The sequence below is a fragment of the Electrona antarctica genome (genome assembly GCF_951216825.1).
Source record: "Electrona antarctica genome assembly, chromosome: 12".
Taxonomy (NCBI): Eukaryota; Metazoa; Chordata; class Actinopteri; order Myctophiformes; family Myctophidae; genus Electrona; species Electrona antarctica.
Window position 1 is genome coordinate 37,208,344 of NC_136793.1, and position 27,092 is coordinate 37,235,435.

The 27,092-nt window shown below is 43.7% G+C and overlaps 1 protein-coding gene across 1 annotated transcript in view; it reads right to left on the reverse strand.

The window, feature by feature from the left end:
- Positions 1 to 27,092, reverse strand: part of sema4c (sema domain, immunoglobulin domain (Ig), transmembrane domain (TM) and short cytoplasmic domain, (semaphorin) 4C) — a 116,308-nt gene that overhangs the window by 20,432 nt on the left and 68,784 nt on the right. The window contains exons 3-7 of the mRNA XM_079517049.1: positions 10,130 to 10,284; positions 4,354 to 4,416; positions 2,897 to 2,995; positions 2,315 to 2,411; positions 346 to 465 (exon numbers count right to left, since the gene is read on the reverse strand). Of these exons, the coding sequence (XP_079373175.1) occupies positions 346 to 465; positions 2,315 to 2,411; positions 2,897 to 2,995; positions 4,354 to 4,416; positions 10,130 to 10,284 (534 nt within the window). The remainder of the gene's footprint in view (positions 1 to 345; positions 466 to 2,314; positions 2,412 to 2,896; positions 2,996 to 4,353; positions 4,417 to 10,129; positions 10,285 to 27,092) is intronic.

The window sequence follows — 27,092 nt, forward strand, 5'->3', positions numbered from 1 at the left end:
CACTTCTCTCCTCTCCTCTTCCATTCTCTCCATCTTTCGGTCTACTGTTCTTCCTCCCTCCTCCCTTTCCAGCTTCTCTCTCTCTCCCTTTACTCAGTCATCCTGTCCTCCATCCCTCTTTCTGAATCGCCATCATTCCTCCTTATACTGTAGGTCTCAATCTCTCTCCTTCCTCGTCATTACATTACATTACATTACCCAATCTTTCCCTTTTCTCCATTTCCTTTCTCCCACCCCTTCACTCCCTCCCACTCCTTACTTCTCTCCTGTCCCTCTCTATTTCTCTCATCATCCATTTATCCCCCCTTCTTTCCTATCTCTCTTTCCCCCTTTCCCTTGTCTTACCATTGATCCACGTGGGCAGGTATTCACTCTTCATGCTGTAGTGTTGTTGTCCGAGGTTCCTTAGGATCACAGGCTCTGTACCCAGGAAATTGTTGAGTGTGGCAGAGTACAGCTCCTTATCTGGACAGACAGAGAGAGAGAGAGGGAGAGGGAGGGAGAGATACAGAGAGACCGATTGAAGGTACTGTATATGGTATTGTGTGTGGAGATGAAAACAATCTACAAGCTCACAATGTGTCGCAGCGTGATTGACACGCATCAACGTTGAATTCAGACCCACAACACATTGTTCATGTTTTCGAACTGGTTAAGTGTGAGCATGCAAATGAACAGATCATGACAAAGCCTCTATCATTATTTTAATTGTGGTGAAAACCGGAACAATTTAGCAGTGAATGTTGAATGCCAATATTATGCAGTGAAAAAAGCGAATACAAGCATGGCATGAATGGTATGAATGGCATACAGGCATCAACCTGTATGAATGGCATACAGGCGACAGATGAATAGTTTGATGTTGTGAAGTATTCTCAGACACATTTTCATATTGGTTATTTTCACCTAGAGTGAAAAGACATTTGGGCACAGAAGACCCTGCATCACACGCTGGCCTTGAACAGACAGCAGTGGAAATCCTTTGTTGCCGCCTAGTTTGTCAAGACAAACATGTTGGCATCTCACAACTTCCGCTTAAAAGTCTTTACTTCGGAAGATATACAGGCGGAATAAGCATCCGAAGATTGTGGAAGACATAGTCTGGCTTCAGAGACTAGTTGCTGCCCTATAGCGTGTGAAAACGTGTACGTCACCAAGAGGGGGGCGGCGTCTGAAAAGCTAGGGACGGCCCTCTCGTGGGCATTACATTCTAGCCCACATCACTCAGAATAGAGTGACGGTGGTATGTTTTTGTAAATATTGAGCTTGTTCTTGGCGACAACATAGTGAACCAACACCAGGATGCATAGAAAGAACGTCGGGCCCAAATACATGACAAGGACAAGGAAAATGTTGTGAACAAACACGGCTGTGCTTAGATACTTTGTTGAACGTTATGTCTCTGCGCCCGTGCGCCGTACAGCCGAGATCCAAGCCATTCTACGTCTTTTTGTAAACTCGTCAATCTGGGTTCCTTGATGCTGTCTCCATGTTGGAAAGCTGAAAATCTAATTCCGTTTTCTGGCTCATTCCCTCGAAAAAGAACGTATACAAGCACACCTGATAGTCGCTCAATGTAAACAAACCAGACAAGCCAACAAGTATGGCGGCCGCTACCACGTGACACATATGTTGACGCCCCCTCCAGGAGATTTTGGTACACACTATATGCCAGCAGGCAAAATAAACGGCAGTAATTAAGCAAGTATAAAGGTGCGATAACTACTGTTATGACTGCATCACTGAACAAAACAATAGACAATAAATGGAATGGATGTATAAACCCATTATTATTATTACCCAGTTAAAACATGTGCTATTTAGTTTAATTTATTTGCTCACTGGTTTGCAGCCTGGGAAAGGACTAGAATCAGGTGCTGTGAAGAATCTGATAAATGTTCTTAATGATGCATGACGGTGGAAATATTTCATTGAATAGCCTTTGTATATGAAATGTGCTACACAAATGAACTGGCCTTGCCTTATACAAACTGCAAAAATGTTAAGCATTGTCATTTTAAACAGTGGCACAGAGTAAGAAATTGTGCAGAAAATGATTTTATGAAAAGTACAGTATTACAGTTGGAAAACATTTTTTTTTCCTTCATTGTGATTTAAGAATATCACAACTAAATTAAGCCTTAGAATAAATGTGCAGGAGGTATACACCAGCATTACTGTGTAAACAAAAACCTGATCCAACATAATTCATGTAAACGAGTCAACCATTCATAGTTCATACGCAAAGGTGAAGACAGACTCAGACACATGCACGCAGACACATGCATGCAGACAGAAAAAGATGGCCACTTACCCACTATTAACCCAGTATGACCTTTGGCAGGATCATAGGGACACTTTCCCTTCCCATCCTCTAGGGCGCCATTGTTGAGCACAAAATAGTCTGCGTTCTGCACACACACACACACACACACACACACACACACACACACACACACACACACACACACACACACACACACACACACACACACACACACACACACACACACACACACACACACACACACACACACACACACACACACACACACACACACACAGGTGGTCAGTCAGTGTGTGTGAGGATACAGCTGTGAGTTCTATTTGTAACAGTCTCAGCTCTCACTATGCTCTTCTATAGAGGGTATGCGCATGCTTAAAGTGAATGGCACATCGGGTGGCAAATCGAGTGGCAAAGTGAGTTTAACATTGTTTAACGTTGTTTAATACAATCAGATTGGACTTTTCTGTGTGGATGCATTGGCCTATCAAGGCCAGAAAGTCGTTTTTTGCCACTCAGTAGGCATTCCTGCATAACTTCCGGGTTTGATGATGATGTCACGCGCATACCCTCTATAGTATTAGTGTCACAAGTATATGTGCACACACTCACCACATAAGTGCATTTGGGCTGGAAGGCATAGGTGCCACAGGTGTACAGGTGTGTATGGTTGTAGCTCTGCAGGAAACGGATGTAGTTGAAACATTCCGTCTGTCGATAGAGAGAGAGAGAGATTAATATCTAATTGCACATACATTGTTTTGTTTGTTTTGTTCCACTTTTGCTTTGGCAATGTAAAGTATGTTTTCTCGTGCCAATAAAGCTCATTTGAATTGAATTGAGAGAGAGAGTGAGATAAAGAGAGAGAGATAGTGGGAGAGAGAGAGAGATGGAGAGAGCGGGAGAGAGAGAGAGGGAGAGAGTGGGAGAGAGAGAGAGCAGGAGAGAGAGACGGAGAGAGTGGGAGAGAGAGAGAGATGGAGAAAGCGGGAGAGAGAGAGAGGGAGAGAGAGAGAGCGGGAGAGAGAGACGGAGAGAGTGGGAGAGAGCGAAAGAGAGAGAGATAGAGCGCATGAGAGAGGGAGGTCAGGATTGTCCCACAGTAATTTCACTCAGCTTGTTTAATTTGTTGGTGAAGTGCTGCTTTAATCCCTTTCTGTCTACAATATAACGAGTAAAACTCTTTCAATTGAAATAAATTGAAAACAGATGCTGTTGTTACACGGTGTGCACTGAAGCAATGAATAATGCACAGCAACACATGCAAATCATATTGACGTTCCAACAGGAACACAATATGTATATCACAACATCTGCAATTATGGTCATTTTGTGATGGACTTATTCATGAAGGTATTTGTTTATTTATTTATTGTGTACAAACATCATTGAAAGGAAAAATGGGAGAGAAAGGTTCCTGGCAGATGCACCTCTATATGTAGGAGCATAGTAGGAAGTAGGAACATAGGAGCATTACATCCAGCAGGAGAGATACAGCACATACAGTACCATTATGTAAACCTGTGTTCTAGCATAGTGGTTCCCAAACCTTTTAGCCCGTGACCCAAAAGAAAAAAATGAGAGACCAAAACTAGTATAGTGAAAATAACAGAAATACTGTAGCTTCGCGCCATGTTGTGAGCTTATAGATCTGCCATTTTCACTACTACTTAAACATGTTTTCTAATTTAGGGATTTTCTTAGATTGTTGTTGATTTCCTCATGAAATTACATAAAAAAAATCATTGAATTATGTTTTAAGACAAATATAGCTTTTTTGGGAACGTCTTTTCTAAAATGTTTTGAAATGATAATTGAAAACTAAGTGTAGGAAACAAAAAAGAAAGGGAACCATAAAAATGTGCCTGTGACCCACAAATGGGTCCCGGCCCAGTGTTTGGGCACACACTAGGCAAGCCCATTACACCACAGTACAGTGGAGAGAGATCGATCTCTGTGGCAAATCATAAACACACTGTGTGGCTCAGTCAAGGTCAAGGCTGTGAACAAGGCATATAAAACGAGGGGATGATTTTGAATCTACAATGAGATCAACTCGAGAACTATACCTGGTTGTTCTTGCCCTTGGTGGCACATTCCCTCTTCTTATCCTGGGGGGCCGGCCAGTCAATCTGAGAAACGGCAGGAGATGGAGGTAGAGGAAGAAGGGGGTGGGGCGGGGGTGAGAGAGCAAAGGGAGATGAGTAGATAGTAATAGAGGTATAGGAGAGAGGAAGATAATGCATTTGATTAGGGTGACACCTAAGTGCAGTAGTAGGTGTGTAAATTACAACCTTACAATACCATACAATTTCAACTTGATGTGATGTGATCCAATGATCCACATGTATCTTATTGTCATGTTGTCAAGTGTAATAACAAGGGAAACACAGGAATGCATTCTGAAGGCATCACCCATGTTTCATTATGAAAGTAGTTGTTTTCCCCACAATATTTTCCAGAAGGCAGTTGCCACCTACAAGGCGGAAAACTGCAGGATTACTCAAGGAAAGAAAGACGCTTACGCACTGAAGGAAGTATTGTGTATTGTTGGGCATCAAAAATAATGATCTGAATCAATATTTTCTATTGCATCAATGGACTGTTATACTCATGGTAAATAATAATGCAGGCATCGTTTGCAACTTGCCAACAAAGATGACATTATGTGACATAACTAATGGAAAGAACAGGAAAAAAATAAAGACAAATAGGCAAAACAGAAAGAAAAGAGCAAGAAAGTGAGAAGTACTTGTGGAGAATAAGAGGAATTAAAACAAGAGGAACAGGTAGGGGTCATCAAAGACATAAAGGAAGGAGGACTGGGAGACAAAGGGCTGAAGGAGGCAGAAGGACGTGGAGGGAGCGACAGGCAGATGGCGAGAGAGATGCAGGAACACAGAGAGACAGGTGGACTATTCCCTCTACCTCATCTTTCTACAATCCCTCCATCTTCACCCCTCCCTTCAACCCACCATAATCACATTGCATTACATACCCTCTGCCTCTCAACAAGGGAACTGACAACATGAGCTTTTCAATCTGCAGCTCTCTCTGTGTGTGTGTGTGTGTGTGTGTGTGTGTGTGTGTGTGTGTGTGTGTGTGTGTGTGTGTGTGCGCGCCTGTGCGTGCGTGCGTGCGTGCGTGCGTGCGTGCGTGCGTGCGAGAGAGATTTTTTTTTAATATATACATACGTGGAGAGTAGTAGTTTCACTGTTTCTTTGCTTTAGTGTTGTTGCAGTGCCAAGTATTTTGTCTCCATGTATGTGTGGGACGTGGGTGTGTGTACATCTAATAAAGGCTCTATTCAGGAGCTAAATCAGATAACAATCCCCTGTACGGAGCCGACAGCTTTGTGTATCTCTCTCTCAGCCCTTCTTCCCTACTCCTTCATCACACCGTTTTAACAGAATCGATCCAAATAGACAACAATTGAGAGAGCACAGCCAAACAGATTGACTCGCTGAGGGCGGCTCAATGTAAATATGAATGTGTGTGCCCTCACACAATCCTTTCCAGACAATCATTCTTTGACAAATTGAGCCAACTTCAGCCCTTATCTGTGCATATCTGAGGTATTGGGTATGTCTGCAAGCTGACGATCCCAGTGCACTGTAATATCCGGACTATGGATTGCTAATTTCAAGTTAAATTACTTATTACGCCATCAACAGTGTTGTGCAAAAGTAGTGAAAATGGCCGTTCAACAAGCTCACATCGTGTTGCATCACAACGTGTTGAGAGCTTATAGATATGCTGTCTTTGAAAATCTCTGAAAATATTTGGCTATAAAAACATGACCAAAATTAAATAGGGACACCAAGTTAACACATTTACTGCATCAAATCAATATCTAACTCCCGCTCCCTGCCGGTGTTTACACTAACCTTTTAAGAATCATGGCGTCGCAATTGTAACTCCATTTCATGAAAATCCACCTGAAAATAGTCCCATCGTTTGTGTTTGAATCGGGGATTCCACCAGCGCGGCGATGCGAAACATAAACAAGGAACAGATCAAGCAGGAAGCGGCCGACACGCACCGCAGGCAATGCATTGAGCCTCGGTTTCCCAGAAGCGTCAGTGTTTTTTTTCCGGTCACGTCATCCAAACGTGTGATGTGTCACGGATGTCCGACGGAAACCCCGTTTGTCTTAAAAGTTATCAAGAAACGGTGAATTAAACATATAAAACAAAAGGCGGGTTTAGAGTGTTCCGCAGGGAAAGACAATGGGAAAACGACGGGTTTAGCGTGTTGAGCCGTCAACATTTTTTTCGTTTTACTAATAATTTGGGGTTTCTCATGTGCAAACAATATAAAACTGAAACGTTCCAACCCAGTCATTTCTTTTGCGGGCTTATTCAAAAAAAATGTCATCTAACTGACTGACAGCCATTTCTATTAGCGTTCTGGTCATAGTGAACTCCTTTTAATAATCCTGCCCTCTTCTTAATATCTCCACAGATCAAGTATAGAATTAGTTTTTCCCACATTGTTGTTTGTAAAGCATACGTGAAAGTAGCATTGTACTTGATAATCTGTAAAAAATATATTTAGGTGACGATTATTGCGATTCCCTATCCAGTTGAGCCCCAAACCAGTTGTTGCGTTACCTCACAGGCAAATGGAAATTAGGGTTTAATATTTCCCCTGAACATTTTCTAACCCTAGAAATCCCAGGAAATGTACTTTCATCTACAGTTAAAATACACAGGTCATATTTCATGTAACACTAATTAAATACCAGTAAGACGCCTGAGGGCGAGAAGAGACCTCGCCCTAAAAGGCAAGGTCGTGTGCACGCATCCGCCTGCGTGACAGCAAACTGCTGGGCGAGCGCTAGGGCTTTGGCATGGGGGGGTCAGATCAACATATGGAATTAATTCTGTACTGGCCATATATGGAGTGTGTCTTGAGTATACAGGGTTTAATGAGGTCAGATCAACATATGGAATGTCAGAACAGGTCAGCTCCATATATGGAGATCTAAGGGTGGCAACGGGGGCAGTGTCGTGAGTGTACAGGGTTTGATGAGGGCCCAGGTAGGGCCGGGCCTTAATTTGTCGGGCCTGTTGAGAACTCTAGTTTTCGCCGGCTGCCGGGCGCGGCTGCATTAATAATTTTGGGGCCTGTCTAGAGTTTAAATGGACAGGTATCAGTCAAAAGGGAGACATCGAAGAGGAAGGATGGATGGGGAAGGATCAACATATGGAATGTCAACACAGGTTCTGACATATATCCATATATGGGGATATAAGGGTTTGAGGTCAGATGTAGAGTTGCTGGCCAATATTGATGACATCAGGGATCTCCATGGGCTTATTTGCGACAGCAGGTCGCATTTAGGGGAGATCCCTGATGATATCACGTGATGTCACGAGACCTAGGCACCATATATGGGGGCTTTCCCCATGTATGGGGATTTTGAGTGATACACTGACTGACTGACGGGAAATGCACGATTTCATAGTAAATGCGACCTGCAGTCGCAATAAACCCATGGGTTCCCACACTGACCATGTTAGTGTATTATTTGGTGGTATTTAATTAATCTTTAAAGCAAAATAACTCCATTTATGCTAATCAACATTAGAATGAACATAATATAAACTGTGGCTGCAACTTGAACTTTGCTATAGCTGTGAGTCTGCGACTCATGGGAGGAATATGAAATGTCAAGTTCATTGCCTGCGATTTGTCTGCTGAGAAGAACAGCCTCATGGAAGTGATATTTTTTACTATTTTTCATTGTAAACAAATGCAATTTGTTGAGGCAAGTAATTTGGCGTTTTCTAAATCATTCTATTAAGCTGAGATGGATTGCATATTGGCTGCTGGTGCGCATGCAGTGCACACTGCAAGCATTCTGTAACAATACTATCCCTCAAGCTGGAAAATATATTTTAGCATGTTTTTTTAATACATTCTAACCCAGAACTAACAATGGTTAAATGCTTGTATCCAACAAAACTGTTGATGCACGGACCAAAAATATGGCATAATATCCTTCATCACAGGATTAGTGACTGGTGAAGTAGATCGATTATTATACTGCCATGTTCTGTGCGACTCATCGTGTAGTAATATTGAAACACAGAATCTTTGTTGACAATATGCACCCCCCGCACTGTAAGGGCATCACTTTGATCATGGGAGAAATTACATTTCCGAGGCTTTTCTTCCAAGAGAAGTCTGTAAAATGCCAACAGTAAAAAATGACACGCGTGTTTATTGCTGACTCTTGGATAATTTGGAGTGAAGTTATTTTAGAAGGGGAATGGCAAATGGTGAATTCATATAGTGCCTTTTGTCCAAAGAGCTTTACAATGTGCATTACATTCACCCATTCACACAAACATTCACCCAAAGACGGCAGAGGAAACCATACAAGGCATCAACCTGCTCATGGGGTGCAGTTAGGGGTTCAGTTAAAGGACACTTCAACACTAACTCAGGGGAGTCAACCTGCTCATCGGGTGCAGTTAGGGGTTCAGTTAAAGGACACTTCAACACTAGGGTGCAGTTAGGGGTTCAGTTAAAGAACACTTCAACATCTGCTCATCGGGTGCAGTTAGGGGTTCAGTTAAAGGACACTTCAACACTAACTCAGGGGAGTCAACCTGCTCATCGGGTGCAGTTAGGGGTTCAGTTAAAGGACACTTCAACACTAGGGTGCAGTTAGGGGTTCAGTTAAAGAACACTTCAACACCTGCTCATCGGGTGCAGTTAGGGGTTCAGTTAAAGGACACTTCAACAGTTAGGGGTTCAGTTAAAGGACACTTCAACACTAACTCAGGGGAGTCGGGGGTTGAACCTTCCATTTCCCAAGCAGCCGCTCTACTTCCTGAGCCACTGCAACTCCTAAGATAATTGTATTAACGTAACAGCAATGTTTCGTACAGATTACATTTGAATGTATATCACTACATAAATACTAAAATGTATATCTGCATTAATGTAATTTACCCCCTTTCTTTCCCAACCAAGCATAAGACATTGATGGCATTTGTCGCTGTTAAGACTTTAAAGATTCAGTTCAGTTCAGTTTATCTATTTCCAGCTCTTTTGGACAATGGGGTAAGTATATACATTGTGTATTGGTGCAGTTTCGTCATGACATAATCACAAAAAAAGAAAAGGAAGAGGAAAGTCCAAGGCACAAGTTGTCAAGTCCATTTGACATGATAGAGTCCAGGATGCTGGAAAAGGGGACAGAGAGAAGCATAATGCTTATCGAGCCCTACCCCTGACTCATTTCACAAAGAGATCGCTACACAATACACTGAAATGACATGAATATGAACTTTCAAAGTAAATATGTCTTCAAAGACATTAAACCAAGAGACATAACCAGTTCCGGAAAGACGCAGAGATGAGTTAAGGTGAGAGACGGGGAGCAGCAAACTCACTCAACAGCTCAATTACCTCCAAAAAGGGCACAGAAAAAGCGATCACCTTCAACTTTTAAAACATGTCTCAAGGACATTAAATAATTGATTACATTTTTGAAAAGTAGAAAAAAATGGAACCTTAAATATTCCGCAAAACATGCTATTTGCAATGGCTGGATGTCTGCTAAGTGGCTATTGGAGGCATAATAGACTGGCACCTTTTTCCATTTAACTGCCAAGCAGCAAGGTCAGTCTTTGTGGCATTGGTAAATGGGTCACCAGGCACTGTAGCAGCTTTTATCCTAGAATCTTATGTATTAAAATTGCATTCAGTAGAATCAATTATAGTGCATTGGTGTGTGCGTGCGTGCGTGCGTGCGTGCGTGCGTGCGTGCGTGCGTGCGTGCGTGCGTGCGTGCGTGCGTGCGTGCGTGCGTGCGTGCGTGCCTGTTACCTGTGGCCGTAGCTGTCTGTTGATGTTGTTTGGGTCCAGGGCAAACAGAGCCTCGCGGGCCCCTACATACAGAACCCTCTCGTGCTCTGACAGTGTCACCATAGTGTAGTTCCACACTCCCGGTGAGCTGAACCTTGCCATGCTGTCCAACACATCTACACACAGACAAGACAGACAGGAACACAGAGAGAGACACAAAGACAAACAGAGAGATGGAGAAAGAGATAGATTAAGTGATATGTCCAATCCATTCCATTAAAAAAAAATATATATATATATATGTTTAGATATAGTGAAAAGAACCGTTGTACAAGCTCACAACGCGGTGGGTGAGCTTGTAGGTCGGCTGTTTTCACAATTAAATAGGGTTGAAGTGCATGTATTTTTGTGTACGTTTTGGGTCTCAGGGAGATACCAAATGAATATTTTGGGTCTCCAGCTAAAAGGTTTGGGAACCACTGCTTTAACTTTAGTTGTCTTTTTGTAGCCTACTATTTGTTTGTGTATGTATTGTAAATGCATTTTGCATTTGATTTCCCTGTCCTGAAACCAACAGAAACAATTGTGGGGGAAATAACTAATTGTCTACATGCTGGCTCTGGTGAACCGCAGGCAGACCCATTTATCATAACTGTGTTTACAATTCAACAAACATAACACCATGCAGCTTTTTATGCCTGTATGAGATCAGTGCAGTTTGCATTATACTGATGAGCTGTTGACCACTTCACTGATGTGCTTCTAATATGATATATTAAGTAATGAATTCTTATGTGTTTCATCAACTGCATTCCAAACCAACGGCCCCTAACAGCACAATAAAGATTTGAACTGAAATGGCAAAACACTGCAGAGTATTATTAAAGGATCACTTCACCACTTTTAGGTCCTCACTCAGTCTGTGTCTCATAGGAGGGCTGTGGGCAGTTCAGAAACCCGTCCACCAGTGACATCATCGATGGGGGATCCAATTTAATAGAAACTGCAGGCTTTCTAGTACTGAAAAGTTGCAATGCGAAAATGGAAGCCATCGTTCTCACGATAATACAAATCTAAAAAAAATCTGCCTATCGATGAGGTCATGACGGAGTTCTGAACTCCCCACAGCCCTCATATGAGACACAGACTGAGTAGAAAATGATTGTGCCATTATTAATGAGGACCTATTATATGAAGATAGGTTGAAAAGTGGTGAAGTGGTCCTTTAAGGATATTTTCTTTGTATGAGAGTTTCCTGTAATTGGGTAGTCTACACCATTTTGTATTGTTTTGTTTAGACATAAGGGAAGTTGAAAGGGAGACAACAAAGGGCATCACACACTTAGAAGACTGGCAGTATCAGGTCATGGGGTTGATAGCTGCACCTGAAAGCATTATCAGCACTACTGCACTGATAGGAACTATCATAACAATACAAAGTTGTCTACAGTCAAATACAAAGACAAATGCTGTGCTCATTCAGCATATACTTGCATGGGCACACGCACGCACGCACACACGCACGCAACACACACACACACACACACACACACACACACACACACACACACACACACACACACACACACACACACACACACACACACACACACACACACACACACACACACACACACACACACACACACACACACACAAACTACAGTGAGGCCCCTTTTTCACCGGTTGGTTCCCAATGGGAACCGGTTCAGTTCTTTTTGGTTTTTAGTCCATGAGCCAGAGCTCCAAAATTGAAACGTTAATTATGAATTGAGTGGGCAAAACCATACCTATATTAGATTGTTATCACCATTAAACTTCCCCAATTGAGCACTTACACGAAGACAATGATTTATTGTATTACAAATTTTACATTTTTAAATATGCAAATGAGGCATTATGTCGGAAAATATGCAAAATAATCGAAAATATGAAAAAGCTACTACTGTGGAAGTTATCATGTATTAATTTACTTGTATTGATCCTATAAACAATTTAATATAGGGTATAGTTTGCCCACCAATTTTGGAGCTCTGGCTCATGGACTAAAAACCAAAAAGAACTGAACCGGTTCCCATTGGGAACCAACCGGTGGAAAAGGGGTCAGAGAGAGAGAGAGACAGACGGACGGACGGACGGACGGACAGACAGACAGAGGGAGAGTGATGGCGTTAAGAGAGAATCACAGAGTCAAAAGACAGATGGAAGGAGAGAGAGTGAAAGAGTCAGGGAGCACGGCAGGGCTTAGCGACCAGCGCTTAGTTTTCATTATCCGTGCTCTTGTCGCCTGTCGTGTCCCCAACCTCCCTCCCTGCCTCCCTGCCTCTCTATCTCCATCGCACACCTCCCGGAGGTGTGCGCTGACACACCTGGCCCCTGGCAGAAATATGCTCTCGTGAATGGAATTGTAATAATATTCCTCTGAAGAATGAACGAACATACGTACTCCCTTTCCCTGGCTGTGTTTTTTTACGGCTCAAAATAGCAGCTGAATTCCGGGGAGAGGCGGCGAGGGTTGCATATGATTTATGGAAAGCTAAAAGTGGTCAGGTGATGAGTGGCCTAGTTGGAATTGAGAGAGGTTGTAGAGAGGAGAGGAAGTGGGTTGCTCGTGGTGGAGGTGTCGTCTGTGCGTTCTTTCTGCAACTTCTGTCCTCTCAAGGATAAAAAGGTGAGGAAAGTCCTGGAGCATTGAGAAGGTTTGCAGTTCAACTTATTTGTAGAGCCCGACCGATACTGGATTTTTCTGGCTGATGCCGATATCGTCATTAGGGAGCAAAAGATTCCCGACCTACAGCATCGAAAGTCAAGGGCTTGCTGTTAATATTAGGGTTAGGTTAACCACTTAAACTCTCTAGACTTAAACTGGACCTGATGAGTTGTCTCTGTACTTAAAAATAGCCGATCATCTAATGCGGTAGAAGCGGTTAAAGCCAGTGTGAGACGAGGGCTGTTGTTAGGGTTACCCTACGTTTTAACAGCGGCAACTCTCTTAGTGGGCATTCCTGCTGTCATTACCGGTTGAAGCGGTTAAAGCCAGTGTGAGACGGGGGCTGTTGTTAGGGTTACCCTACGTTTTAACAGCAGTTTCAGTTTCAGTTTATTTTTATTTATAGTGCAACATCACCCCAAGGGGTCTCTGTGCACTTCACAACAATACACAGCAAAAAGCAGAAAATACAATAGCACAATAACACAATAACAAGCATAATACGATGTGTCAATACACATAGATGACATAAGTACCATACTAACCCTAACCCTAACCCTAGGACACAGTTAAAAATGCGTTCAGAGGCCTGGGCCGTGGCTCAGCGGTCCAGGCACCTTGGCTGGTAATCCAGTCTGGCAGTGTGCCGCGGGTTCGACTCCCGATCCCGACGGCCTTTACTGCATGTCATCCCCCCCATCTCTCTCCCCATTTCCTGTCACTCTCCATAAAAAAATATATAAAATAAAGGTGAAAGCCAAAAAAAAAAAAACATAAAAAAGAAAAGAAAAAATGTGTTCAGAAAATCTATTAAAATAGCATATAGGGTTTTGAAACCACGGGGCAGAGCACGGTGAATATAGTGATTTCAGTGAAACTAGGGGGAACCATAATGCAGGGAGAAAAGATGGGTTTTAAGTCTAGATTTAAAAATGTCTAGTGAATTGGCATCTCTTACTGTTTGTGGGAGAGCATTCCAGAGACAGGGGGCACGATCTGCCCCCAACCGCTATTTTATACAGCGGCGACTCTCTTAGTGGGCATTCCTGCTGTCGTTACCGTATGTAATGTAACGTTTGTAAACGTATCACCGTTCTGCGTGGAGGGTAAACAAAGCAACACATGAATTTGATTGGCTATCGCCGGACGATGTGGTCCACAAGATAAAATATTTTCAGGTTTTTGAACGGCGTTCCTCCGCCCACTTTTCGTCTATCCCCCATACCAATATATGGACTGGTGAAAGGGCCTTTCTGTGTGGAGTTTGCATGTTCTACCCGTGTCCCCTAGGGTAGGTACCCTCACAAAAAACATGCAGTGAATCCTGGTCTCTAAACTACCTCCCCCTGGCCAGCCGGGGCGCCTGATGGAGGAGAAAGGAACTGGTCGGAATAACGTGTTCCTTCCACGCGCTATACGTCCGGCCGGGGAAACTCTCCCCCGTTAGGTGAAAAGAAGCAGTTTGGACTCCTCATGCATAGACGGAAGCATGAGGTCAGTCCGCTGCCCCCCCCAGGTTGGCAGAGGAAGTGTAGCGCCCAGGATTAGATAATTGACAACCCATTGAAAGAAATGGGTTGCAAAATCGTGGGATAAAAATTATAAGAATAACTTTTCGTCTATCGCCTCTTTGCATGCTATCGCCAGTAGTTGCCGGCTCCCATTGACAGCACTACCGGGAAATACGCCAGGCTGTTGCTCGCTGTTAAAACGTACTGTTTAGTCTTTGGGGAAAACCTTCTAATCAATGACAATCAGTGGAAGCTCCTTACAGGTGTAGCAATACAAATGTGTGCACGTACGTGTATGTATGTGAGAGGGAGAGACAGAAACAACAATAGAACATGAACACACACACACACACACACACACACACACACACACAGTCACACACACAGTCACACACACAGTCACACACACACACACACACACACACACTGTTCAGAGTTAGCACGAAAGGGAAGGGCGGGGGGAGACAGGCAGGAATTCGTATCGAAGTACTTGTCTTATTATACAGAAAGCAGTGGCGTACTATAAACACTCCTGGATGGATGTACTACTGGATAAGAGATAAGAGATAGAACAGAGTAGACAAAGATGGAGGGATGAGAGAGACACACAGATGAGAGAAGGGAGAGAGAGAGAGAGCACGATAGAGAGAGACAGAGGAGAGAGAGAGAGCACGATAGAGAGAGACAGAGGAGAGAGAGAGAGCACGATAGAGAGAGACAGAGGAGAGAGAGAGTGAGAGAGAGAGTAGACATCCTCGGGGGAGATTTGAGCACATCTGCTGTTCCACACAACTCTTACTAGAGAACACACACACCCCAACACACGCACGCACGCACGTATATACCTGCCACTGACGTGCGCGCGCGCGCACACACACACACACACACACACACACACACACACACACACACACACAATGCATACTGCAGTGTACATCGTTTGTTTTCTGAGCTCATTCGGTGCAGCCGTCATCATGATGCATGAGTACTACATACAGCCTACCACCAGGGGGAAGCACTGAAACTACCTGCTCATTGATCTACTGTCATTATGATGCATGTACAGTACTGCCTACCGCCACACAGGGGCAGCACTGACACTACCTGCTCATAGTATCAATGTAGAAATACAAGTCCTGTATTCAAAGTTTTACTTGAGTAAATGTACAAAAATATTGGCACCCAAAACATGCTTAGTAGTAAGTGTTAAAATACTTAATAGTATAGGCTACTCATTATGCAGAATGTCATTTCACAATTTTGTTTGAAAGTAGCACAACTATAAGCTTTGTCAGATTGTAGATTGGCAATTTTTGAAAGAGGAAGAAAAAATAAAGTGTAAAATGGGACATTTTCCACAATGAGTAATTTTACTTTTGGTAGCCCTACTTTAAGCATATTTTGATGCCAATACTTTTGCACTTCTACTCAAGTAAACATTTGAATTAACACCCTCCGCGCTATTGGCGTAGATCTAGGTCATTTGAAGCCTATTATTTGATACTACGCTTACCGCCATTGGCGTAGATCAATGGCAATTGCGCTTTTATAGCGCTTTCGATCGATCAAGCCATAATGCTACATGCGTTAGCATCGGGTAGCTACCTGTTGTTGTCATGCCAATGGATCGCCCATCTTAGATCGTCCTCGCCATAATAATCCATTCTATCTGTTTCTTTCAATCTCATATTCCTTGTCCCAGATGGCATTTTTGGTCAAAACAACGTTTCTTTGATGGCACAGAGCCAACGATGTGGAGCCCTCCAGTGCCCCGGTATAGTAGCCTGGCTAATAAGCCAGACCGAATCAGCCGTTGGCAAAAAGAAATTGCCTGCCGGCGGATTACGGTCCGGAGAGGCTCAATTGTACGCCCATTTCCTACACCAGAGAACTGGTGTGGCCAATCGGGACACGTTATGCAATATGGGCGGGCTTTGGTACAGTGACGTTCAATACTTGAGACCTTTGACTGACAGTAGCTCTGACCAATTGCGTCAAAGAGAAAATGTTTGAACCCGCCCCCCGGGAAACAAGATCCATACACAGCATCTCCAGACTCAAATACCACAAGGCCTGTCCAGGACCTATTCCACTTACTAGGTTATGTTCACTTCCGGTAGTCTGGAAATGTGGCTTTTCAAAATAAGAGCTCAACTGGGAAAAATGCTGGCGTGAATTAGATCATAATTTATCAATAAATGCTAGCGCTGTGAAAGACAGACAGACAGACAGACAGACAGACAGACAGACAGACGCGGCCAGTCATTGGAGCGGCCTATACTAAAATACTATCACACAAAGATTTGGTGGCCCATCTGTATAGTAACTCTGCCTAGAGACCTGCAGTTCTAAACAGTGTTGCTATTATTATTTTTACTCAAGTAAAACATCTGAGTACTTCTTCTACCACTGGTGTGGTGGGCCTTTGTGAGTGTGTACATGTCCGAGGGCGGAGTGGAGCAAATTACAAGGCCTTTGATACTGGAGACAAAAGTTTGGAAAGCCGGCCGAAATGGACAGAAAAGAGAAAACAAATGAAAGAGGCAACAGAGGAGAACAGAGAGAAACGTATTTGCCTCTGAGAGACGTAGTGGAGTACAAATGCTCAAGCAAAGGAACACATACCTCAAAATTGTACTCAAGTACAGTACTTGAGTAAATGTACTTAGGTTCTTTGGAGGAGAATCAGAGAGTAAAGTAAAGATGGTAGCTGAGGAGGAGAAGCACACACCAACTATAGAACCTTACCTCTTACGTATCTCCACATTTCAACTTTTTACGTTTTTCTCGTAAAGACCTGAGGTTGATTGTAATAATGTAAAAAAAAACAGTATTCTGATAAAAACGTACGTTGCTATATCAGTGGTGCTCAATCTTTTTCATGTCGAGCCCCCCCCCATCTCAAAATATTTTGTTCCAGTGACCCCCAGAAGCAAAAAAATATTTTGCCTTGAAAAATATATATATTCTGATATTTTTCTGAATAGCCAAAGTATAAAATAATGGTGAAAGTGGTTCAAATCTAAAATGACACGGATGCTTTCCCGGTTTTAATGCGGAAATTCCCTGCTTGATTATACTGATTATACAAGAGTGTCAAACACAAGTAGTGAGACCTACAAGCACGCAACGCATTGTGAGCTTTGTGGAACGCTAGTTTCAGGTAAAAAGGAACGGTTTTGGACATACAAGGTTTCCGTCCGACAGCAACAGAGGCAGCAAGGTAGAGCAGCAGAAAGATGAGGGAAGCTAGAGGACAGAAAGATGAGGGAAGCTAGAGGACAGAAAGATGAGGGAAGCTAGAGGACAGAAAGATGAGGGAAGCTAGAGGACAGAAAGATGAGGGAAGCTAGAGGACAGAAAGATGAGGGAAGCTAGAGGACAGAAAGATGAGGGAAGCTAGAGGACAGAAAGATGAGGGAAGCTAGAGGACAGAAAGATGAGGGAAGCTAGAGGACAGAAAGATGAGGGAAGCTAGAGGACAGAAAGATGAGGGAAGCTAGAGGACAGAAAGATGAGGGAAGCTAGAGGACAGAAAGATGAGGGAAGCTAGAGGACAGAAAGATGAGGGAAGCTAGAGGACAGAAAGATGAGGGAAGCTAGAGGACAGAAAGATGAGGGAAGCTAGAGGACAGAAAGATGAGGGAAGCTAGAGGACAGAAAGATGAGGGAAGCTAGAGGACAGATCAGAGAGGCTGCTCGGAGACAAGCCCTTCCGAGGTCATCGCCACAGCAACCGAGATGATCAGAGGTTCACACAACCTCACAAAGTCTGTAAACATCCACTTGCAGTTCGGTGGAACTGTGTGCGTGCGTGCGTGCGTGCGTGCGTGCGTGCGTGCGTGCGTGCGTGCGTGCGTGCGTGCGTGCGTGCGTGTGTGTTGAGTGTGTGTGTGTGTGTGTGTGTGTGTGTGTTGGGTGTGTGTGTAGGGTTAGAAACTCTGACAGTGTAAAATAAATGTTGTTAAATGAACAATGGGGATTTTACTGTCCAGTGTTTATGTGCAAAAAAGATTTCATACCATAATATGTCAAGATTCAAGATTTTGAATCGTTACAGACAGTACATCTTGTGTGGGTAATCTTTTGGTTTATTTGGTTTGGATGGTTCCTCAACACAGCAATACAGTAGTAAAAAAACCTACAAGCCCAAATCAATAATAATAAAGCAGAAGAATAGCAGCAATACTAAAACAAACAGTGACCAAGAACAGCACAGTGAAGGATATGTCCGTATAGGATAAACAATAAACATGTCTGTGCTTTGTTACTGCCTGTACTGGAGCCTGTCAATAGAGGTAGAGCATGCTAGGCTGTGTAGCAGCACTACTACTAGCATCTGCTGGTTAAATGGTAAATGATGCATTTACATAGTACCTTCATACAAGAGCGATTCCCAATGTGCTCATTGGGAGCAGTTCGGGGTTAACCGTCTTGCTCAAGGACACTTTGACACAAACACAGGAAATGAACCAGGAACGTTTCTAATCCCAAGTGGCCACCCTAATAATAATAATAACAATAATAATTAGATTGTATCTAATTAGAAGCAGCGCAGCTAATTGCTGTGCAAGTGGTCAGACTTCACTTTAGCACAGATTGGGGAACAGTTAGGGGTTAAGTGTCTTGCTCAGGGACACCTTGACACATTGCCGCACACACGCACGCACGTGCGCACGCACCCAGGATTCAAACCTGCATGGACCTTCTGCTTCCCAGGCAGGTTCTCTACCCATTCAGCTATGGCCACATCCTGAGCCACTGCTGCAGGGTCACATGACAATAATAATATGTTCTTGTATGTTGTTAGCATCACACTTGTAGTTTACTTAGACAATGCAAGAATGTGCCTGGCATGCCAACAAACAAAGCTTTTTAAATTACTTTGGCTGAGGAAGAAAGACAGGGAATGAGAGTGTGAGAAATGAAACTGAAATGGAAGATTGCCAGAATCTTTGTCTCTTTGCACAAAACAGTAATATCTGTCTTGGTATTTGATCTGCAGTGTGTCTGCCACAGCCTGTGGAGGAGTGAGCGTGTCTGTGTTTGCGCACGTGTCGTGTATGTATGTGTATGTGGGTCTTTACATGCCAAGTCTGCAAGTGTGTGTGTGTGTGTGTGTGTGTGTGTGTGTGTGTGTGTGTGTGTGTGTGTGTGTGTGTGTGAGAATGTGCATGCACGTGTGTCTGTCACTGTGAGTCATCTCAGGGCCACATGGCGGCTTTACCAACCGACAAACCATCCATTCCTCCCAACCCAACTCAAGCCAAACCAAACTGAACTCAACCATCCAGGACTACTATCTGACCTCCAGCCAGGAGAGGAACAAAGCAGCCGCTGCACGGCTGGTAGGAGAAGCCTCGAACCGGGCCCTGACTCTGTGATCTGCCTCCTTCAGTGTGCCAGGGAGCCGGGCCTTCAAGAGGCGAGGTTCAGCTATAAATACACTCCAGCCTCTGCTTATAACTGCTAACCGCCCAGCCGCCTGCACTGCAAACTATAATTAAAGGCCCTATTTTAGTAAGGACTTTGAAGCAGCAACATGCATACTGAATGAGACGGAGACAGAGAGAAAAAGAATGAGAGACACAGAGAGAGACTCAGAGAAATGGAGAAAGAGAGACACGCACACACGCACGCACGCACGCACGCACGCACGCACGCACGCACGCACGCACGCACGCACGCACGCACGCACGCACAGTTTATGGTGGAGTCGGGCAGAAGACAGAATGAGAGCAGGGAGAGACAAGGAGATGGAGAGAGCTGTCATTTATTTACATGTGATTGGAGAGATACAGCAAGGTTGGCAGACAGAGAGAGAAGGTGAGAGCGACAGACGGAAAGTGTGGTGTGGTGGGAGACTATAGAAGGGAGAGAGAGAACAGCAAAGAGAGAGGAACAGCTGGAGAGATAGCGAGAGAGAGGACAGGTAAATTAAAAAAAGAGACAGAGAGAGCGTGTGAGTGTGTGTGTGTGTGTGTGTGTGTGTGTGTGTGTGCGTGCGTGCGTGCGTGCGTGCGTGAGTGCGTGCGTGCGTGCGTGCGTGCGTGCGTGCGTGCGTGCGTGCGTGTGTGCGTGCGTGTGTGTGATAGTGAAGAGAGAGAGACAGAGAGAGAGAGAGAGACAGAGAGACAGAGAGAGAGAGAGAGGCAAATGAGGCAGAGTAGAGAGAAAAGTCATTGTGTGATTATGGAACAAAAGAACACAAGAAGAGAAGAAGTAAGACAGGAGAAGATAAGATGCTGTAAGAGAGAAGAGACAAGAAGAGAGACGTATGAGTGGGCGGAGGGCCGGGCGGAGGGCCGGCAGACATAGAGAGGAAGTGGCAAAACCAGATTAAACACGACAGACTCAGGGAACAAGTGCATTGTGGGGGGAGGGGGGATAAAACAAGAGGAATAAAAGAGGATGAAAGCAGAGGGATGGAAAATATCTTGACTCAGTGGGGGGGGGGGGAGTTGGTCGACACCGCAAGTGAGGTTTAGATGTTGTTTTTTTTTAGTCTTAAAGCCGTGAGTGGTATAGGACTGGAGACAAGCTAGTTAAGATTTACGAAGCTGTATAAATGTGGTGGTTATGACACACAGAGAGAAACAGACCAGCAGGCCTCTGTGTTGCTAACCGCGGTAGAACATAGCGCTCACATGGCCAGAGTTAAGGCCTTGAACCTCCCCTGTAGGGCAAGACCGTAGAACGTGGCGCCGACACCATAGACATATAAAGGTAGATGTCTCTTCTGGCTCTGGGGCGTCTCTCTCGAGGGAGGCAACATGGAGGAAAGATTTCCCGAGATTCCTTGCGAAGCATAGCGAAAGCATTCCGCGTGCGTCACAGAAGGGGAAGTTCGGTAGGCCAATCAGAGGCACGATTCCCTCTTTCCCAGCGGCACTTGCTTTGGCAATGTAAACGTTTGTTTGAATTCCTGTCTTTCTGTGTATCTCGATGTGGTAGAACATGGTACTGATACTGCCAGAGAGAGGTACAGTACCACTTTCTGTGTAGCTCAATGTGCTACAACATGGATACTCAAATAGCTGAACCTGTGGGCCACATTACAAAAATGGCAAAGGGCCAGTTGATAAAATGAATGATACTTGATAACTTCTCTCTTTTATTGGATTTATTTCTACATAACGTATGAAAAGACAAGTGCAATGTACATTCTTTTATGGTTTGGCCTTCCATTTCTATTCTGTCAACAGACATTATGCACATTGATTGGAGGGCCGGAGTTTGAGTATCACTGTGCTAGAACATGGTGCTAATGTGCGCTATAAAACATTCATGCTAGTGTGGCACCCACATTGTCAGGGCTAAGGATTCCATACTGTACTATTGTGTAGTGTAGCTCACTAGACAGAGTGTGGCACCCATACTAGTCAGGGCTAAGGATTCCATACTGTACTATGTGTAGTGTAGCTCACTAGACAGAGTGTGGCACCCATAATAGTCAGGGCTAAGGATTCCATACTGTACTATGTGTAGTGTAGCTCACTAGACAGAGTGTGGCACCCATAATAGTCAGGGCTAAGGATTCCATACTGTACTATGTGTACTGTAGCTCACTAGACAGAGTGTGGCACCCATAATAGTCAGGGCTAAGGATTCCATACTGTACTATGTGTACTGTAGCTCACTAGACAGAGCATGGCAGTTACACTGACAGGGTTAAACTGCCTGCCAGAATGTCTGGAATGATTACAGTTTAACAAACATCTGGTATAAAAAAAAGGCCACATCCATTTTTAATGCATGAACGACAAGCGGGTGCATTTAACAATGTTGCCATATGTTACACTTACAGCATTATAATTTGGATTGAAAACTATTCAAACATGAAAGAGTGTCCACTCTTCTTGGTACAGTAAGTTACTTTAGAACAAATCCTCCATTAAAGTGATTATTTGTTTTAAAATCACACATTTGTATGTGTGTGTGTGTGTGTGTGTGTGTGTGTGTGTGTGTGTGTGTGTGCGTGCGTGGTGCGTGCGTGCGTGTGTGTGGCATGTATGTTACTATGTTGTAATGATGCCTGTTTGCAGCATTAGTTTATTAGAACTCATTTTCTTCAGAATAACAAGGAGTGAAAGGGTAATGCACAAATATAGGCACTTTAGAATAATCCATCATAACATTGATCGTCTCAGCTGGCTGGCAATAAATCAATATAGAGTATAGGCTACTCAATACTGTACTCATAGGTTATAGCGACATAATATGAACTGGTAAGTACCGTCCCCGAGTTGACTGAGCTTTTGTGAAAATCCTATACAGTCTCCTCATACAAGTTTTCAAATACAGTGGTAAATCTTTATTGGAGAGGACAATGTATTCCGTGGTGAATCCATCTTGTGATTATTGGTTGCGACGCAACCTTGCAGTGATGCGTCACCTTGAAATGCGTGTGTTGTGTAATGTGTATTGTTGTTTCTGATTTGTGGTAGGGCAACTTGGCGTTGGACATTAGCTTACACTTGATCTTGTTTTCATTAATACACAGAACCTCTCATACATCTCTCCATCTTTGTAATGTTATGGATTGGCCTCCTGTGTGAAATTGTGTGCGTGTGTGTGTGTGTGTGTGTGTGAGAGAGAGTGAGTGAGAGAGAGAGCAAACGAGAGAGAGAGAGAGAGAGAGAGAGAGAGCACAGGATGTCTGAAGGAATTACATTTTTCACATAAAAAAGGTATTTGACATAAAAAACTGAAACTACTAAAACTGATGGTTAACAACATAACCCAAACCAATATAATAACAATAATAGCAGCAGTGCACTATGGGCCCTGACATTATTGTCCCCGGTGTGTGTATGCTATTTCAGAGCCAAAGCCAAACTCCCCTTGCTGTGACAGACACGGAGGGAGTGCTTGTTTTGGTTCATGTGATAATCAATTCCGCCCACCACGGCTTGCCAACTTGGACGGCGCGCTCATCGACATGTGACTCCGTCGGCTGTTCGGCGCGGGCACTCGCTTGCTGTTCGGCGCGGGCACTCGCTTGCTTAACGGCTTGGTTGAGCATGCCTCATGAACCTCAAGGCCTCGCTGTCAGCCTGCCTGCTTGTTGTGATTTAAAAAGGTCAAGCATGCATTTGTTGTAAGCTTGCACATTCGCAGGATGCTGAGAGAACCAAAAACAAGTGCACAAACAAATTGACTTGGGAATGACACACGCCGTGTACTGTACGTCCCCGGCTGTTAATCCCGAGAAGCCAATCAAAAAATGGTCAGGGGCTGATTGACACTTCTGCCAGACGGATGTATATGTGATCTGCCCCCCACCCCTCCTCCTCCCCTCCTTCTTCCTCCCTCTCCAACCACTCATTACCCTAATTGGAGGGTTTTCAGAGATACGGGCGACAGAGGGAGAGACAGAGAATGAGAGAGAGAGAGTTTATGGAGGTCAAAAGAATGGTCCACCCTCCTTTTTGTGGCTATCGTTTTCTTTCTCTCATTCTACCTCAATCTCTCTCTCTTTCTGTAAATCATGAGGCGTACATTTTGCTTTGGCCTTTTAAGTTTCAAGGTTCATTTGTGGTGTCCATTTGTGGTGTCCAAGCAGCTACATCGACACAACCACAGCTGCTGGGGCTTTGTGATTTTGTTTTACTTGACTGGTAATTGGAGTCTCTCTCTCTCTGTGTGTGTGTGTGTGTGTGTGTGTGTGTGTGTGTGTGTGTGTGTGTGTGTGTGTGTGTGTGTGTGTGTGTGTGTGTGTGTGTGTGTGTGTGTGTGTGTGTGTGTGTGTGTGTGTGTGTGTGTGTGTGTGTGTGTGCGCTCGCATGCGTGTGCGAGTGAGAGAAATACAAGAGATATGGAAAGTATCTTAAGGAATGACAGTGAATGACAGGTGGATGACAGTGAATGACAGTGGAAAAGAATAAATAGAAAGAGTCAAAGTATATACCGTATGCTAGAGACAGACAGAGATATTTTTCTTTGTCATGGAAGGAAGGAGAGAGAAATAAGGATGCATCATGAAATGAAGACAAAAAAAAAAAAAAAATTAGGAATGACAAGCCTCCATTTTGAGATCAGTGACAGTGGTCTGTGGCAGCTGGAGATAATAATGTGTGTGTGTGTGTGTGTGTGTGTGTGTGTGTGTGTGTGTGAGAGAGAGAGAGAGAGAGAGCGAGAGAGAGAGAGAGAGAGAGAGACACACACACACACACACACAGAGAGAGAGAGAGAGAGAGAGAGAGAGAGAGAGAGACAGCAAGGACATCGGCTGTACACAAGTGTTACAAAATAACCAGCTAATGGATCCTCCAATCAGTTTGCCGTTTCTGTAAGCCTATTGACAAGCCTCTGAAGAGATGAGTGAGAACACGTAGCTGGGAAGGACAATGTTCAAAATCATAAGGATTGTGCACTAGTTTTAGATTTTTGGCATGACCCATCTATCTATAGGCCTTTTAAGCTCCCGGCAGCCATCGTGGATGCCATTTTGAAAATGATGCCTTTCCAGAATTCCCCCCCCCCCCTAAATTTGTAGTATGTTATTTAGCATATTCAATAGTAACACAATCCATTGTAAAATCTCTTCTATCAATTATTTGGGGTTTCAACCATATCCTATCCAATATTGGATTCATTGCAAACAGACCACTAGGGGCTGAGCCCAACTTGTTTGCGCAGTCTTTATGAATTCCCTCCCAGCTAAAGAGAAAGAAAGAGACGATGGAAATGAGCAGTGTCTGAAAGAGAAAGAGAGAGAGAGAGAGAGAGAGAGAAACAGAGAAAGACAGAGCGCTGTATTTTCCGCGACCAGCACTATGGGCTAGAACTTATTCCAGCATCTTGCACCGACATAATCATATCTTCCCCACGTGCAACTGCTTTGCGCTCTAGATACCACAGTGCCCTGTGGTGAGTTTGCGCGTGAGGCAGTGATGTTTAACAGACGAGCAGTGATGGAAAGACAGAGTATGCCAATCGGTGATGGAAAGAGCGGATGTAGTTGTGTACACATTATAAAGACCTGATTTACAAGCGCTGTGAGAAAGGAGACCACGCACGGCCATGGCAATGCGTTTGGATTTCTCTTTTCAGTGTTGATGTTTCAGTGAGCAGAGAGCTTTTGTTTCAGCTTTGTCTCTTTTATTAGTAGATTTTAAACTTAGACATTGGCATTGTCGCTATAAGAAAGCATTCTGTGTTCTTTTGATCTCACCACTTAGGTAGCACTGTGCAATGGTGTACCCTTGTTCTTAAAGGTGTAGTGAAATGGCTTTTTGGGCATTTTATTTTGAAGTTTCATCCTCAGACGGTAGGAGCTTAGTTTCTGAACCAATCAGAGCGTCGCATCCCTCCAGGCTATGGGTCCGTCTCATGCGTCGGCAGCAAAGCCAGGGGATTTTTTTCTAACCTGTACACAACCTATATACATAATATGTATATTTAAACTTAATCATCACGCTAAAATAAAAACGAGTAATACACTGTCTGGATAGTATTTCTGTAATCAGTAGCAGCTGTGTTTGGACAGACGTGCAGCAATGGGAATCAAATGGGTGAGCTTTTATTTTTATTGGCTTTTATTGATGTGTATCTCTACATGTCATCACGCAGCACGTTTTTGTTTTAAAGGCGTAGTGCAACGGAAATGGTGGACATTTTATTTTGAAGTTTAAAACTGTTTCAAGTTGAAACACCGGTCTGAAGTTTCTGAACCAATCAGAGCGTCGCATCCCTTCAGGCGATGGGACGGTAGCTAGGGACGGTAGCTATGCTACACCACTACGCATGGCGTGTGTTTGTTTACAAATCAGATTGTCAGCCAGCTGTACCAGTTTACTGTTATGTGGCTTATTTCTACCCTATAATGTTTTCTGATACATATTTTAGCGTGGTGATTCAGTTGAAACCGAGTAATACACTGTCTGGATGTTATCTTGAATGGGAATAAAAACGGAAGATTTTTTACAGTAGCAGCTGTGCAGTCTGTGCTGGACGGATGCGGAGATATGGGGAATTAAACGGGTGAGCTTCATTTTTATTGGCTTTTATCGATGTGGGCCTCGACACGTCATCATGCAGCACATTTTGGTTTTCAGGAAGTAATAAAACATGTTTTTTTATGGACTTTTGATATAAAAACACAAAAATGAGAATTTGCCATTTTTTTTGGCATCCATTGTTAGGTATGCCCATATGATGACCACGGATATGGTCTAAAAGTGTGAAAAACGTATTTTTCATTTCACTACACCTTTAAGGAAGTAATTCAACTTTTATTTTTATGGACTTTTGATATAAAAACACACAAATGAGAATTTTCCTATTTTTTGATGACCACGGATATGGTCTAAACGTGTACACCTTTAAAGGTAAGGTAACACTGATTGGTTAATGTAACGCTCAAAACACACCTATGAATATAATCCAGGGCCTTTTAGCACCTACAGTAGCACCGGCGTTGTGCTCGGAGCTAGGAGCATTTTAGCATAGTGTACATACTGTAGCACAATTGCACCACGCATGTTAAAATATTTTGTGTCATCCAAAAAGGGCCTGCAGAGAGAGACGGAGAGGGAGAGAGAGTGGCAGAGGTGGAACCGAGAAACAGAAACTAAAAAGACTAAGTGCAACCTTGACATTTTCAATTCCACAGTGTTTGTTTTCTTCATGCCACTTCATCCCACACTTTTGCCCGTTGGCTTCCTGACAATACAGCCTATTAGCTCTGTTAGCTTGACTCACTGCAAAGTATTGTAATGGTTACAACCCTCTTGGCTTGAGTGAAGAATGTTAATTAAGA